This window comes from Zonotrichia leucophrys, chromosome Z (genome assembly GCF_028769735.1).
Source record: "Zonotrichia leucophrys gambelii isolate GWCS_2022_RI chromosome Z, RI_Zleu_2.0, whole genome shotgun sequence".
Lineage (NCBI taxonomy): Eukaryota > Metazoa > Chordata > Aves > Passeriformes > Passerellidae > Zonotrichia > Zonotrichia leucophrys.
The window spans coordinates 12,682,632-12,699,932 of NC_088200.1; the positions used below are offsets into that span (position 1 = coordinate 12,682,632).

The 17,301-nt window shown below is 36.3% G+C and overlaps 1 protein-coding gene across 2 annotated transcripts in view; it reads right to left on the bottom strand.

The window, feature by feature from the left end:
- Nucleotides 1–1,481: 1,481 nt before the first annotated feature.
- The window catches only part of FYB1 (FYN binding protein 1), a 52,241-nt gene continuing 36,421 nt past the window's right edge, over nucleotides 1,482–17,301 (bottom strand). Inside the window, exons 9-19 of one of the 2 annotated variants that reach the window (XM_064735527.1) lie at nucleotides 15,644–15,788; nucleotides 13,340–13,368; nucleotides 12,116–12,185; nucleotides 11,463–11,603; nucleotides 10,756–10,787; nucleotides 9,675–9,741; nucleotides 8,269–8,377; nucleotides 7,790–7,952; nucleotides 4,667–4,700; nucleotides 3,512–3,543; nucleotides 1,482–3,400 (exon numbers count right to left, since the gene is read on the bottom strand). In XM_064735527.1, coding sequence (XP_064591597.1) covers nucleotides 3,360–3,400; nucleotides 3,512–3,543; nucleotides 4,667–4,700; nucleotides 7,790–7,952; nucleotides 8,269–8,377; nucleotides 9,675–9,741; nucleotides 10,756–10,787; nucleotides 11,463–11,603; nucleotides 12,116–12,185; nucleotides 13,340–13,368; nucleotides 15,644–15,788 — 863 coding nt within the window. In that variant the 3' untranslated portion in view covers nucleotides 1,482–3,359. The remainder of the gene's footprint in view (nucleotides 3,401–3,511; nucleotides 3,544–4,666; nucleotides 4,701–7,789; nucleotides 7,953–8,268; nucleotides 8,378–9,674; nucleotides 9,742–10,755; nucleotides 10,788–11,462; nucleotides 11,604–12,115; nucleotides 12,186–13,339; nucleotides 13,369–15,643; nucleotides 15,789–17,301) is intronic. The other variant, XM_064735528.1, reaches the window with a different exon arrangement.

The window sequence follows — 17,301 nt, forward strand, 5'->3', positions numbered from 1 at the left end:
AAAATGGGGATAAAATGTTTTCCTCTCTCATAAGATAAATCCATTCCCTGTTCAAGGGAACGTGAGATATCATTGTGATGAATGCCATGAGAAAGTAATAATTCTGGGTGCAGCATAAACTTGGGAAGATTTGCACTAAATGGAGGAGTGGCCAGAAACTGAATGAGCAGGGCTGAGCAACTGCCCATTCTATTAGTTCTCATCCAGCCCATGCACTAAATGAAGCGGGGATCCTGTGGAAAAAAATACTGAGCCATCGTGTAATTACAGACTGGGCACACAGTAACAAGGCATCCACACGAGGAGTCGGAACAGAGGCTGTGCAAATACAAGCACATCTATTGACTCTCCCAGCACTTCAGTTCTTTTCACTCCATGCAAAAGCTTTTCTGTGCAGGGTGGTCTGGGGCTGCTGTACAGAAATCATAAAGGTGCCCTTTCATGGGTCCATTAGTTTTCTCAGAATTTGCCTCAATACATGCATGAAGTATAATCACACAGGAGAGATGCACGTGTTCGTTCCTATGCACACACGTGCTTACAGCAGTGTCTGCTGCAGAGTAATGTAGTGGTCAGGGGTGTTATAATTCACACAGAGACTCTACATTCCATCCCTGAATTTCCATGCTCTTACTAAGGCACTGATCTTTCCAGTTGAGAATGGATTATGCAAAGGGATCACACATAGAAGAAATTTTGTTATGACTGTTGGAAGAGGAGCCAGAGGATCTGCAATTATGTGGATTGAGAGTATAAACCTCTTACACAGGAATGTGCAGGAGATCAGCTGCATTCCTTCAGTCCAGAGCCTGTGGTAACAGCAGAGAAATGTTATAAAGCTACTGAATTAGAGAAGTGTTTTTTGCCCTCCCAGTTTTGGTTTTGCTTAGTCTGTTTACTGGGACAGCACAGAGGTACAACACAGATGGAAACCAGCTCTGTTTACCCTAACTAGGATGTTCATGCTGAAACTTAATTTTTATGTCAATATTTTGATGTTTTCACTGCTGACTGTTTTAGCAGGCACAGTCAAATACTGCAGGATTATAGACTGAATTCGGAGGTGGAAAAATATCAAATGAAGAGCTTTTCTTTTCTTTCTTTATGTCTTTTAAAAGATACTAGAATAAATTACAGGTGAGAATCCCTTAGAATATAGACTGCCTAAGTATAGATTTTCCTGTCTGGAATATTTTCTGCTGACATTTCACTTTCTGGGTAGCAATTACTACCAAATGCCACGTAAGCCTTTGCAACAATAATAAAGTTGATTTTCACTCTGTTAGATGCTCAGTGATAATTTTCAGAAGTTACTGTTCAGCCACTGTTGCTCTATTTTGACAGAAGACAGTGTACCCATATTTCTAGTTAAGCAAATGTTTATTCAGAAGAAGTACTTTTATTCAGAAGAAATAGTTTTATTCAGAAGAAATACAGAAAAGCATTGCCAAAATTTTAAAGATACAATGCCAGTAATTTTTCAATGAGTAATACTTTAAAAATTAATTTTAACACCCTGCAGCAACACATTATATTTGATTTGAACAAGCAATGAATAGAGTTTTAGTCATAAATATATTTATTTCTTTTCTTGATTTAATGTATCGTATGACCAATTTAGTCAGTCTTATTGATACAGAATTGCAGTGCCTATACAAATGAACACTAAGAACATGGAAGAACTATGTAGTTCTGTAGGTATCTGCATGCCCACTCAATTCTCTGGCATATCACTAATTTAATGCAGACAGCCTCTTGAAAGCCACTGAAAAATAAATAATCCATTAGCAGTGACAGTCAAATAGTCACACATATTCATTGCACTTAATATGCATGGTCATGTTTTATATTTGGGTGCTGCAGCTGATGCTTACACATAAAATTGTTATTTGATGCCTGGATGCTGGTTGAATAGCAAATAGGTAAGAGAAATAGCAAATAGAAATAGCAAGCCAAGTTGCATATAGCTTTTCAATATACTATCAGTGATTTTACATACAGTACAAAATAGCTTATAGCCACTATCTCTTAATTTTATGTTTGATATCCCCATTGCATTATGCCTCCTTTGAGATTGACTGTATTTTGAAGCAGCAATAAAAGACACTTTTAGAAGACAGAATCTCAGCTTCACTGAAGGTAAGACCAAAAGTCACTTACTTAACAGAGACAACATTTTTTATTTTTATAAACTAAACTGGCTCTGTTGCACAATGTACCTGACCTCCCTTCAGCATTGTACAAGACTCGTTCATCAAAAGGAGCTGCTTCCACTGATCCAGCCACATTGGTCATTACAGGTTTTTGATTAATTTGCACTACAGCAAAAGCAATGGATGTTCTATTTTTTGCACACACTCACCCTCTTTATTGGGAGCTTGCTGTAAATGTCTTTTGATTTCCAGTGACTTCTGATACGTAAGGGTAAAGTGATATTTATCGTTATGAGTTACCTGTTGACTTTGCTTTTATTTGCAACTTGCTCATTCAGACAACAGCATCAAAAATAGTAGTAAACTACACTACTTTGAAAAAAAGGGCATTATCAAAATAGAGTGATAAATATACCTACATTTTTAGTCTAGAAGTAATTTCCAAACTCTTTATCATCAGTTTATAGCTTATAATATCTATACTACTATAGTGACAACTTATCTTCAAACTAAACAGAAATTAAATCTTAACCTAAATGTTCTGAATATGTTTTGAGCAACACTGCAGCATAAAGTAGAACACTACACTCTAAAGTAGACTTCAGATAAATCTTAGAGAATGATATGCTATCATTAGTACAACATGGAAAAATAGACTTTTGAAATAATGGAAGGTGGCTGCATATGTCAGTGTAGCTAACACTACAGCAGCTGGAACGGCAGGTCAGTGATGCATTGTCTTCTCTGATGCCCACTTTTGATTTCTTCTTTTCACAACAGAATGTTGACTGTCACCATTTTTTTTCCCAGAATATTTTTCTACCCAGAGTGGCTGTCTTTGGAACTTAATAAGTGAAAGCCAGAGTAAAACCTGCTGCCAGGGACTGTTGTCCTCAAGACCCTTCACAGATGTGAACTAGCCTCTTTGGGAATAGATAGTTAAAGATGTATTTCTACATGGACTGTAAGAAATGTAGAAAGGAAATGAAAAATTGTAACTCTAACTTTTGCTTATATTCCCTCAATTTTAAATGCTCTGATAAATGGGAATAAAAAGCACTGAAGGACAAAAGGCTGAAATCCCAAAAAGTGTTAATTGTGCATTTAAAAGAGACACCAATTAACTTGCAATCAGCATTTGTGATTCTTCTTGCTTTCACAAGTGGGATTCCAAACTAGAGTTTGATCTTCTCTGAAGTTTTTATTTCAAGAGAATGCAGCCTCAGAATCATTATCATAGATGCAATCTGAAATGGAAATAAAATGCAAGACTATTAATATTGTGTAGTACTTCAACACAAAGATAAAGTTATTTATTGTAATTATAAATGAGGTATTGTTCCAAATGTTCAACATACCATCACCAATGTCATCATAAATCTCTCCATCACTGTAAGTTAAAAAAGACAAATAGTGTATTTAAAAGTTGAGACATCAGAAATTAATGTATTAAAATTAATGTATTAAAAATACAGTATGATGCAGGCAATCTATCAAATAATTAACTTGCTAATACAACCTTTGTGGTAACAGAACAATGGTGAGCAAGATGATCAGGTCAAAATATTTTCAGGGAAGAGTAGATTTTGATACATTTCTTTCTAACATGAAAGACTGCTTTGTTAAAAGTTGGTTTTATTTTTTGCATTTTTACGTAGATATGCTCATAGAGTTATTTCCATAAAGAAATTAAATACTTAATTCTTCTTTAAAAAATGGTTACCAGAAAAATTGAACTAAAAAACCCAATCACTATGCCCTTAAAACTATTTTTGTTTCTTTACTCAGAAATTACATAATAGTTTTGGAGGTGCTACTTTTTAGGTAATGAATTTAGAAAATATCTATTAAAAATACATGCTCCATGAATAGGAATTTTCAAATTTGTGACTTAGATACATGGACAGGCCCATTGAAAACAGTAAAATTGTGTATACATATAATTCAAATATGTGTGTGAGCGTTAAATGCCTCTAAATGTGGCAATTCTAAACATGACATCTGATTTGATATTTAAGGGTCTAATATGAAAAGCCTCTTGAAGGAAATGGAGAGGCTTTGTCTGACAAGAGTTTTGGATTGGAACCTAAATGCTGAGCTCCACGCAATGATTGGAGCAATACTGAGCCAAATCTCTATCCCACTAAGACTGAAGTACAAACAATCCTGAAGAAAATTTGGTTCATTTTAATTAAACATTTGAAAAAGGCATCAATACACCCAACCACATTAACTTGCTGTTCAGTAATAGAGTCTAGTACCAATAATACTTAATTTATGTGATTTTTTCATGGTTTAACTAGAGTTTATGGTTAAGCAATGAGGAATGAAGTTCTGTTCCTGCATGTATGTTTGTGATTAATTTTTGACAAACCCTAACTCCTTAAAAATAGTTCAACTTTCAAGTTTAGAATGACAGACTAAAATAATTACATTTCACTTTTTTTACTAGACCATTTAGAACAAAATTAAGTGTTACAACAAATTTTTCAAAACGATCACTCTATACTTACTTCTGAACTAAATTGCTTCTGAGAACATAGCCATCTGTAAAAATGAAATATAGATGTATTTAAGTTAAATTGAAATACTCATTATTACCTATGTTGCTAGCAATAATGAAATACAGTTTTTCTCTCTCTTATATACTTCAGACAGAAAAACATTAATAGATGTAAAACAATGTACAATGGCACCTAATTGATGAAAATTTTGCTAGGTGCAATATTTTGCTTATTCTTATTTGCCTACTTAAATAGTAATAGAGGTTGTGCAAGATTAGGTTTTCATCTTCTATTTCAGTTTCTTGGTTGCATGAGAGAGATGTAAAACAACAGTTATTAACAAAAACTATAGCACAAAAATCAGTATAGTAATAATAACATAATAATATTTGCAGTAATATTAAGTAACAGAAATATTTAGAGTTTCATACAAGAAAAAAAATGTAATTCAGCATGTGTGCTCCAATTAAATATCATTATGTGTAATTGTTTAAAATTTAAACTGTAACATTAATAAGACCAATAATGGATATAATAATGGAAATACCTTAGAAAAGCTACTGACTACTATTCTATTAGTCTGGTGCATTACTAATGAAATCAGATAAAATTACACATACTCTTTTTTAATGTATATAATTTCTCTAAAAAATTACTTCCTGTCTTTGGTGAAAGATATCTACTGAAATAATTTTCAATTGGTATAATGAATACAAAAAAAGAGAGAGCTATAACAGTAATTACATGTTTGTAGGTAAACACTGGTAAACTGGCATGAAATTAGGAGAGTTCTAAAGAATAAATATGATCTTCTTGTATTTAAAATTACTAAGCAAATTTCCTTCTTTTAATCATTAGCAGTGTCTCTTCAGAATATCTTAGCTCAGTTGTCTTTCCCCAGTGTTTATTTTCTGGAATAAAGACATAGAAATTGAATTTTTGAATTTTTTTTTAAGTCGTTGTCTTTTGAAAATTCTTTATAGGACAGTCCAATATTTTCCACGACTCTTGAAGTCTCCGGGAAATAATTCAAAATCATTTGGCTAATCTAAGCTTCTCTGCTTGTTCATATAATTTTCTCAAGTGAAATACATGAAAGCAAAGTTTCTTTGCTCATAATCATGGCATACAAACACAGTGTTCTTGGGAGTCATGTGCATGTGACGGTGCTTCTACCACTGCAAAGGATTATCTAGGTTCTTCTGATGATTACTAGCCCTCAAATATGTGGGAGATACAAGCCCTGCTCGTCTCACATGTTTTCAGATTTACTAATCTAAAGTTACGTGTCCAAAGTTTCAGTTTCTAAATAATTTATTTTTTATGGTGCTTCCAAATAAGGAAGAAGCCAGCAGGTCAGCACACTCCATGTTGATTACTTAGTGAGCACTGAAAGCTATAACACATTGTGCCAGCTGCTCACTGACAATGTAAAGGGAGCTCAGAGAGGTCAAAAATCAAACTTTGGGTCACAGAAGTCTATTTATGTCCTAATGATTAGGCAAAATCTACAAAGCTGAATTGAAAGCTTTTGTGTACTTCAAAATGTGTGAGTTCAGACCAAGAAGGAATTTGAGATGTAGATGAAAATCAGTTCCTTGTTTCACTTCTGACATTTCAAATAATTTCATAACATTTAAAATAAGCCATAGCAGAGTATGTTCCTAAGATCATCAGCCCTTGCTTAAAGAGGTGAGAACACACTGAAATATAAATTGTGGTTTTGTTTAATTGTTGGCTTGAAACTATGGAAGTGCTTCATAAGTTAATGATTAAATCAAAGAATTCATGTGCAAGAAAATAACAAAACCATCTTTAATTGTGGATTTTCAGTCTACCTGGCCTTCAGAAGGTAAAATCATAGCTTTAAGATATGAGGAACTGGGACAACTAGAGCAAATAAACAAAACTGTCATGCACTTAACTAAAGTAGGATTCAAACTTTGCTAACTAATGTGTAAATTGACTGGGAGCTATTCAGAGGTTTTCAGGGAAGATATTTTTATTTGTTTTGCTCTTTTATGTATAGCAAAGCAGTAGCTCCTGTCATTATTTGAAAGGCTTTGAAGAGTATGAGAGGAAAACAGCCATCATGAACTACTTTCTACTTTGTTATTAGCTTGATTCAAAAAATGCGGCTTTGAAAGCTGTTTTTTTTGGGAAGTGGTTCTACCAGTGCAATCCATATTTTGAAAAACATATGTGTTGTTATGCAAGAAATTCTTCCTCTCCCTGCAGGCCTGCCAGGAAGAAGGCTGTACTCCAGACTGTAACAGTTGAGTACAGGAGGGAAAAAATAAAAGGAAGGTGGCTGAATCCTCTTCAGAGGTTTATAGCACTGGACTGTCTTCTACATAGGTCAGAGGTAAAAAGGAAAGGTGAGCAGGAGGATGCTGCTACTTTGAAAGCAGGCTGTTCCAGAACAAAGTGAATTTTCACTAGCAGATTTGGAAAGTGTTGTAACAGAAGCTCATTAAGAAATTGAAACCATCAGGAGATGGTTTCGGACTTCTCCAAAAATTCAAAAATTTCTGCCAGTGCAAACCCTGGCCAAGGATTTCAAAGAAACACTGAAAGGCCTTGTGCAGCTCCCAGAACAAGCACACATGCCAGCAACGACATATGCCATGGATTAGCTGGGATCTGGGGGGAAGACTCCAAAGCAACGTTCCCCCCAGCCTGTTGAAAAGATTAAACTGCATCTCTTCCAAAGTAAGAATATTGTTATTGATTTTTCTCTTGGCTGCAATCAATGGGCGAGTGCTATCCAGAGGTGCAGCAAGGATTTAACTTTTACTGGACTCAGTGGGCTATCATAGCTCCCCTCCTTTTGGCACAGGGGGAGAGACAGAAGCAAGAAAAACATCTGCTGATCCAAGCTGCAAAGGAAAACTTTACCACAAAAAATGGTCCTTTTTTTCTAGTATTCACTATATATTGTCCATTGGAAGTGGTTTGGATTTTTTTTAAGTTAAGCCAGTGTTAAAATACAGTAATAAGATAACAACAATCTGCCTGTTGTCAACCACCAGGCAAGGTAAACCTCAGTAAACCAGGGAAGAGAGGTTTTACACATCCTACTCAACGACTCTGACAATTTGATACGTACAACAGTTTTTAAACAAAACTTACATTTTCCTTCTTCATTCCTGCAGAGGACCTTGGTATCATCTGTACTTTCAATAATGTCAAGAGATTCCCCTGGTCTAATTTGCAAATGTTTATATCTCCATCTTTTCTGTGGTAAATCCTGGATGGTGGTTGTAGAGTAAAGAACTTTTATTTCACCATCAAACTGAAAAGGAGAAAAAACATCCCCAAAACATGGTTAAAACTCATTAGTGCTTTTCCATTAATATTCCCATTAATATTTATTTAGTAATAAATAAAATTCATTACTAAAGTTTTGGAAATTAACACATATTTGTATATGCTACAATATGTATACGTGCCCATACTTGCCATTTAGACTTAGAGATACTCAGATCACTATTTATATGTGTAGTAATACTTTCCTTTCAAAAGCAAGTTATGGGGAACAAAATGGAAGACACTATACAATATTTTGTTTTTATATTTTATATAAAGAAAACACTTTGAACAAAACTTACTTTGAACTTTTTTCTGAACTCTTTCTCTTCTTTTTCCATCTTGAGCTTTTGTTCATCTTTTTCATCTGACTTACGTTTTCCAAAGCTTCCTGATTTTGATAAACTAAAGCTAGACGTTACAGAGAAAACAAAATTAGAAACACATCAGAGGCATTGGCATGCTTTCTGATAATTTTGATGAAAATGCATTTGCCTTCATGTGTCTTTATCACGTTTTTGTTGCTCTGAAAAACTAATAGTGAGAATACAATACAGACTTGACTTCAAAATAAGTAAAAGAATGGGGGCTGTCTTTCCTACTTCTCTCTGATATTTGTACAGCGATCACATAAGTGAATATCAAAAATGAATTCTAAGATCCATCTCCTAGGACCCTTTAGAATCTCCCAGTAAGGAGCAGTTTTTGTGAAGACTGTGCACCTTAGGGCAATAAGCTGAATGACATATCACACTCCAGCTGTAGAGGCAGCTGGAACATCTTAGCTTTGTGTGTGCTAGCCCTATGTGCTTGCAGACTTTGCCACACCAGGGAATCTGCATGACATGGTCTGTTTCAAGTACTGTTGTTTTTTGCACATCCTGATAGCACTGACTTTTGCCAAAGACCGTGGAAGGGTTTCATGCCCTAACTGCCCCTTCTGATGATGCACCTGGGAATGTAAAGTCTGACTCTACTTTTTGATCCTTGCTGATCTCGGCAGAATGACAGTTTCATTGATGATGAGTGTATGTGTGTGACCTGCCCTAGATTTAGCTTAGAACGACCACATATTTTCCTTTGGATACACAGTCCAAAGAGATCTCTCTCTTTTTGTATCACCAGACTACATTATTGTAGTGCACTGTCCCTCCACCTGAGAGAAGTAAGAGACAACAGGATGTGACATGTCCCAGTCATCCTCACAGATGCAACTGTGCCTGTAACACTGTGCTCCAGAGATGACCAAAGTTTTCCGGTTCAGGATAAAAGTTTTTCAAGCTGAACTTACATCTCCAAATATGTTTCATACTTTAAACAGGAGCACTGGGTCCTTTTCTCTTAAAATACTGCAGCAGCTGAGATAAAGTTTCTATCCTAACAGTCCCCAGATTGTGATAGAAAAAGAACTACAATCTATAATTAAGTTCCTTTAGCCCATGCATCATTTTCTACCTCTTTTCCATGAGGGACTGACTATGCTGACATGCAAAACATGCTTACTTATTCTACAATCTAATTATTATTTCAGTCTGTAATGGAAGAAAGAGCATTTAACTGCTATTGTCAGCAGTAGGTTTACGAGAACTAGAAAACCTGACAACACCAAATACAGCAGATATTAGTAGCACTCTGCCTGTGTTATATACTTTGAAAATGTCTCTCTGTGTTTTAGATTTCTAATCAGGGAAGTAATATTTTCACTTGCCTGGATTCAGGTGGTGGAGCAGGGAAGTCTGAAGAACCTACATCATCATAAACATTGTCTCCATAATCTGAAACAATAGTGTTCAAAAGAATGGAACATTATTATGTGAAAAATAAGAAGTGAATACATTGTGTTACAATGTAGTGAAATTGATAAGAAATTATGGCAAGTACTGTAGCCATTTACAGTATGGTAACTCTGGGTTCTGTTTTGCACAACCTGTGCAACACTACCCAACCTTTTCAGATTAAGATTCTTTATTCATAACAGATATTCACTGAAATTTGAATCTGCTGAAACTGAAGCAAGTTTTGACACATGATATAGCCTTTAATTTTCATTTTAATTAATCAAATTCCCACTATATTGCACTAAAATATATTTTCTGAGTTGGATTTTTATGCACATTCAGTAACTTCTATAGCACCCTGGTCAATGCAACATTGCTTAGAAGTGGATATGAATCATGGGTATGTTAGTTTTTAGGCCATATTGCAATGCCAAAGCAGTGAAGAGAATTCTTAGCCCAGGAATACTTTTTCAATCATGCTCCACATGTCTGTAGAGGGAAAGCAATTGTTTGACTCATCAAACCAATGGCTAGAGAAATCATCAGGATATAGAAGGTTTAGAGCTCAGTTCTAGAAGCAGACTCAAAAATTTGAAGAACTTCCATTTTATTCCATGACTGAGTTAATGCTTATATGTTCTTATACAGCAATTGATAAAAATAGAACAAATAATTTCTCCTAAATTTTGAGGTCTTTCACTGAGTGCTTATTTCCAGGTGTATCTGTTCCTATTTAATGCCAAATAAAATGGACTAGTGCAAATCTCAGGTAGAAAAATCACATTAAATACATTAAATTTTTTGCCAGGGAGCTTGCCATGTATATGTATCTCCTTGTCTGCAGCTGGATCAGACAAAATATTTGAAATTTGTTTACTGGAACTGGGTAAGCAATAGGAAGTTCTATTTCCTTCCTTGGATGTATTTTTGTGACTAGCATGATACAGAGCAATGTATACAGAAAAAGAATCAGGAATCAATATGGAGACTGAACAATAGGCTATTAATTACCTTTTCCAGACTGCTTTGTTGAAGAAGGCATGCTGGGGGGGGGGAAAAAAGCTCATTAAGTATCCAAATCACATTAATAGCCTTTTTTGTAACCTAAATAATTTTAAAAACTTGCAACAGAAGGGTTTAAAGTAATATCCAGACATTTTTAAGTGCCACTAACACCAGCAATACTTAGGGACTAAATATATTTTTATCACTGATTTAAAGTAAACTGGTTCAGAACCAAATGAATGAAGAATGTGGCAGAAACACCACCTGCTGATTTATTCTCGAGGTAAGATGGATAGAAGACAACCTTTGCATTTTTCTGTTTGACATATTATTCCTACAATTTTGATAATTGGGTCTAGATTTACCAGTTCATCACAGCTACATTGTACTGTTGAGAAAAGTAAATTTTAACTGAGTATGCAGCAAATTTACATGAACAGTGGCACAAAGATGATAGATTATTCTGGTGCTTTTCACCAAAAAAAAAGAATTCAGCATATTTCGATTACCAGACTTTTGCAACAAATACAGCTTGTTAAGAGAATAATTATGCAGGTGAAAAGAAAGCTCAGTGTTTTTGCAGAAAAGTATCATCCTGAGCTGCAATTTGATGAGTGATTCATTAGGCTGCTGTGAGGACATGTTAGTAGCATGTGATCAATGCTTTATTAGAATTAGTTAATGTGCGCTTTGATTTCCTGGCAGACTCTTACAACAAATTTTCATTTTCTTCTGCCTCATTGACTTTGGCTGTTTTTTCTCGTACACTTTTCTTTTTGCCATCTTTGACCTTTAGTCTCTTCAAGATTCCCCAGGGCCAGATATCATTCTTATCTTCATCCTGTGATACAGACCTTTGGAGTATGCATGTGATTATCACAATGTAAAATGTAATGTTCTTCTCAAAAGGCCCAGTAAAATTCTCCATTGATGCACATAATTATCTTTAATTCCTGAAGCGAAGCTACTTACCCAAATGCTAACATGCTAAACTGGAAATATTTATGTTAGGCCACTTGTAGCTACTGAGATATATTTGTAGTATAGATATTAATCTTGTGGCTTACTGTTTTCATGTTGTTACTCAGCAACCTAGAATTTTAGTCTGTTATTCTGATTTCAGACCTATTCTGTCTAGCTGGAAATTGGGAGATTTTCATGATTGCAAACTGCTTTTGCTGACATATCAAAATTACTTCTTCAAAAGACTGAAGAAGCATTTCTCTAGCTTGACATATCCATTTTGATGTATACCGACTTGCTGATCATCTGAATACATGCTAATTGTTATGCTTGATTCAAAACCACTAAAAACTGAAAACATTCTGTCAAAGAAGCAAATTATTTAAAATATATAAAAACATACCTAGCTATAGCATCTTCATCATCAATTCCATCATAAATGTCTTGATCAGAAGGAGGAGGTGGGAACATGTCTTTAACAGATCAAACAGTGAGTCAATGTAATTATTTTTCATGTTGCTGAATAAGGTATTCATTATAGGCTTCTTTACTGAATCAGATGTGTGTGCAGTTTATACAATATCCTTGAAAATTGAATCTTTCTGTAAACTGGCCCAGACCCTTTATTGATACAGAAATTTAGACTTATTCCAATTTAGAATGCCATCTGCAGCATTTAAATGTGGCACTGCCAATCACAAGAGCATGCATACTGAAAACAAATGCTTCTACACTGTAGTCAATGAAATTCTAAATGGCTGATTTTGGCCCGGACCTTATGATGAGTTTTAAGTTTTCATGTGTGACACAAGTGATGATCGAACATGTCGGACTAACACTCTCAGCAGCTGACATCTTGTTTTCATCCAAAGAAGTCAGAGACAAGAGCAATGTAAACTCCCCATTTTGGTCTCAGTTTTGACCTTTGTGCCCCACCTCCTTCGGTGGAGGGTTACCTTGGTTTGCATGTCCAATTCTAGGCACTGGTCAGAGTAGGCACTGAAATGTGTACTTGGCTGGCAGATGCTTCCTTCAGTAGTACTTGCCAGGGGATGCTTCTGCCATAACCAGTATCTAAACTTGAACCTGAGAAGATGAGCTGTGCTCTTGTGATTAACAGAAAACGCTACATAAATATATATGCTAACAAAGGGAAAACTGGGTTTGAATGTGTCAGCTTGACAGCGTGAAGCTGCTGCAGTTGGGCCTCCAGTGTGCTGCTGCAATTGAAGCACCATTTAACTCTGTCAGCAAAACGAAGCTTTAATTTATAATAGTGCTGGCTATTTCAGAACTGGATTTCTCCTGTACAAAACCTTTTCCTCATGCTAATATTTCTCCAGTTACATCTGTGCTGTTTTGTGGGATGATTTGCCTTCACACAAGTAAAAAGTTGAAGTTTGATCATCTGGTATGCTGGTGATTCACAGTATCTGGAGACAAACATTCTGTCTCACTCAAGTTCCCATAGGTGGCAGGGAAGTTTAATTGGTCACTATCCTTCCTAGCTTGTTGCCTGTTAGCTGACATTTAACTTGGTTATGGATAATTACTGCATTATGTGGAGAATGTGAGGGTAAGAAATACACAGAAAAAAACTCCCCCCAAACACATAAGTAGAACTTACTTCCACTTCCACCTTGGTCACCACTTTGACTGGAAAAGCAAACAAAAGACATTTTAGAGAAAAGCAGTCATCCTTCAGAAAAAGAAAACACCATGATCACCCATCACTTCTTCAATTATTAATTCTAAAGATTTTGGCCTTGGCAAAAATATTTAGAATGTATTTTATATTTCTGTTGATATCTTAAAATTAAAGTACGAAATATGCCTTTCAATCATAGGATAATGTGTGTTGGAGGGCATCTCAGGAGATCATGTAGTCAGACCTGATTGGAATAAAAATATAATCTGACTAAGCACTACAGAGCAGATCCAGACCCTTTAGATTCATTTCTTATGAGGTGATCTTCTTGAAATGAAATGGTAAACAAGTTAATTTATTGCTCAACTAGCTTTCACTGGGTATAAGTGTATGTTTCTAACAATGTGGAAGGAGTCCATATTAGCCCAACATTCTAACAGTAGTTGAAAAAAGCCTGAGAGGTTCATAGTAGCTGAGATTATTTCCCGGTCAAAACCTTACCTAAAATTATACATCAAAACAAGGTACTTGTTAAACTCTTGTGCCAAGAAATACTGAAATACAACACCCCTAGTCATTTATTAATTTTGGAATATTAGCAACACTACTGATAATGAGATAATACTATTTGGTTAAGAGCTTTTTTTTGGAATGGCATTCTTCCAGTGGTTTCAAAACATATTGATATATATCCTATATATCTTGCTCGTGAACTGAACAGAGAGTGCTATTAATCACTGGAGAAGAAAAAAAAGTCAAAATACAGCTTAAAGGATTTAATGAATCTAAGCCAATCATTAATCCTTTGAAGCTCCTTGGAATACACTGTTATTTTAGTAAGCAAACAGTGCAATTGTTTGCTTTTGAATGCAATGCATTTTCTAAATTCCTTGCATTGAGGTGACTAATTGTAATGCTTGCCCTACTGAAAAGGATTGGCCAAGGATGCCTCTGCAATGAAGCAACTAATGCTGAGATTACCTGAAACCTAGAACAGCTAACATGGCTCTCATGGCTAGGTCACAATGCTATGACACCAATGTGCTGGGAGGAAAACTGATACCGAGCAACCTGGAAAAACATCACACACAAAGCTGCACTGGTAGCAGGAAAAATGCCAGCCTGAAGGCAGACTTTTCCATGTGCTGCTGCTGGAGCTCATGGGAATGTTCTATGCCAGCCAGCTGCAGTTCTTTTATTCCAGGCAGGCCCCTAAGCTAAGGAGCCTCATGGGAAGCAGTAAGAGCAGGTGTAATGGCTGAGTGCTTCAAGATGGTTGTCCTACATATTGGTATCCTTTACAGCCGTGTGCAGATCTCTTATCTGAATCCAAGGCTCTTTTTCTGCACATCAGGACATTTAATGGCGAATAGGTTGTTAAGTCACATGTAAGCAGCAAAATTTCCTGTGAGGTCGGCAACATAATTACCACTGTTACGCTAGGCTGTGTGATAGCAATGAGTCTTGCAACAGGATCACTAGGGTATTTCCCCGCCAGCAAGTCTGATATGCTGCTGGATATGTCACTTCTCTAGCTGCAGATCTATTTGACATGACATAGATGACACATTGTAGTAGAGACTCTGCAGTGTAGCATTGCACTGCAAATACATGGAGACTGTTCCATAGAGAAGAAGCTTCCAATGAAGTAAAAAAAAAAAAAGTATAGCTTATCCCACCTCATGCAATTTGAGAGGCTTTGTTTTCAGGGTTAAATTCACAAGCTGCACTCTCTTCTGAAGGGTTACCCTAGACAGGATTTCAGAAGTCCCTTCTCATCAAAACGAAAGGGGTAGTAAGAGTTAAAGATGTGCTAAGGCTCATGAGGACAACGAGGGTGATCAGGAGTTCCCTGGTGCAGTGAGTGCTCCCATTGCTTTCAGAGTCTTTTAGTCGTGCATCTTAGAAAAGGGAGCATGTGACTCCAAAAAGACAGACCAAGTAAAGAGAGGGAGGGAAGAGAATTGACTTCCTGCAGATGATTTGTAATCCTCTATGGCTTGCACTTTTTCCTCCTTTGGATTTCCATGAAGTAGCTCCTATTCCAACAGAATGGGCTCCTCCTAAGTGTGACTGCTTACAGATGCTGGATTCCAGAATTCATTTAAACTTCTCTGACCACATATGAGCTACTCTGTCTGAATAGCTACATATAATAGCTACACATTTCTTATATAAGTGGCTGTTTTGTGACAAGAGCTGGGTTTGTTGTTGGAAAACTTCCCCTGTCTAGGCTGACCCAGGTGAATCACTTGTCTCATTTCATGCATTGCTTATACATACCTGCTAGTACTGTCCTGTTCTCCAACATCATCATATGTTTCTTGGTCACTCTCTGTATGTTTCACAGCAGCACTGGTAGATGGTTTTCGCTTTCTTTTTAAAGAATCATAATCAATCTCCACCATGGTTGTTTTAATGTATCCATCTAAATAAATGAAACCACGCAGTTTAAGGGTCATGATAAAGGCATGATTTTAACAAGGGGTTCAGAATCAGTGACTGAATTGTTTTGTATGATTTTTGAAAATTTTCAAAGAAATGTCTCATTCCAAGCAGCCTCATCTATCAACACAAATACAAATATCAAAATATCAGATCTATGTTAAGCCCTCTTCAGCTGATGTTCATTTCACTTACTTGTTTCTCAGCTACAGCAGGAGAATTTTCTGTGCAGGAATCATGGGGCAGACTCCTTTTCTCAGCTGGCTTTGGGACCACTTGTGGCAGGAATCTACCCCACCTGACCACCACAGAGAGCTGGTGCATAAAGAGAGATGATCTGGCCTGAAAGGCTCAGCAAGGGGGCATCTGGCACCAGAAGAGCTCAGGCCTCAGCTAAGAATCAACATCTTAGTCTGAAGATTTGATGTGGGAAGAGATAGTAGAAATATTCTTGACTAAGAAAGCCTGTTCTACAAGCCATAAAAGACACACGTGAGTTATTGCAGAGGCAGAAGCCCTCTACACACACACACACCTGAAAGTGTGGAAAACCTTTTCCCGGAGTCTGGACACATGGTTACTTCCCTGGGGATCGAAGGAAAGTATCTCCATGTGTGTCCCACCAACAATGGGATGGTAAGATACATTGAATCCTAAGTTATATTATTTCTTCACTAGCTGTAACATTAATAGGTACCTTTAACCTCATGCTGTATTTACCTACTAGAAGTCTATTTTTGTCCTTATTCCTGTGTAGTATTAGTTTGGTTTAATTCTTATGTCTGTTAGCTTTGTGTCTATTAAATAAATAAGCCATTCTATAATAGACCAAATCAGCCATTGTTAAAGAACTCGCAAATGAGTTTTGGGGTGCTGGCCACCTCAGTAAAGTTACTGCCTAGTGTCAGAGGTCTGGGCAAAAGGCCAGGATTTATCTAAACCCCCACATCCATTCGTAACACCACCGCAGTCCTGTGGCATATTTTAGGGCAGTCCATGGCATCAAGGTCCTGACAGGTCATTAGGAGGATCATGTACATTGATTTTTCTTCAGGTTGGCAGATGCACTGTAGCTGCATTGATCAGAGCAGTTGACCTGACACGAGGATCTCTGTCTCTCCTGAGAGTAAGTTTTGACAGGTATAGTGCCTGTGCAGAAGAGTGCACAAATTGATTTCTCCAAGGTGAAAAATGCTCCTGCATTTTTTTTTGAAGATGGAAAATTCCCCACTCTCCTTCTTTTGAGTGAATGCATTTTTAAGTGTGTTTCCTCTCAAAGAGGAAGGCATTCATCTTTCCTCTTACTTAAATGATAAGAACTGATTTTCTTCTTTTGTTTGGTTTTCACCAAACAAGACCTGGCCTGTGAACATGGAAGGCTGAAGCATTGGTGTAAAAAATTGGTCTGTATTATTGAAACTTTTCAATGAGAAGCCTTATACAGCTTCAAGTTTTGCTAATGCAAGAATTAATTAATGAAAAGTAAATTAAGTAAT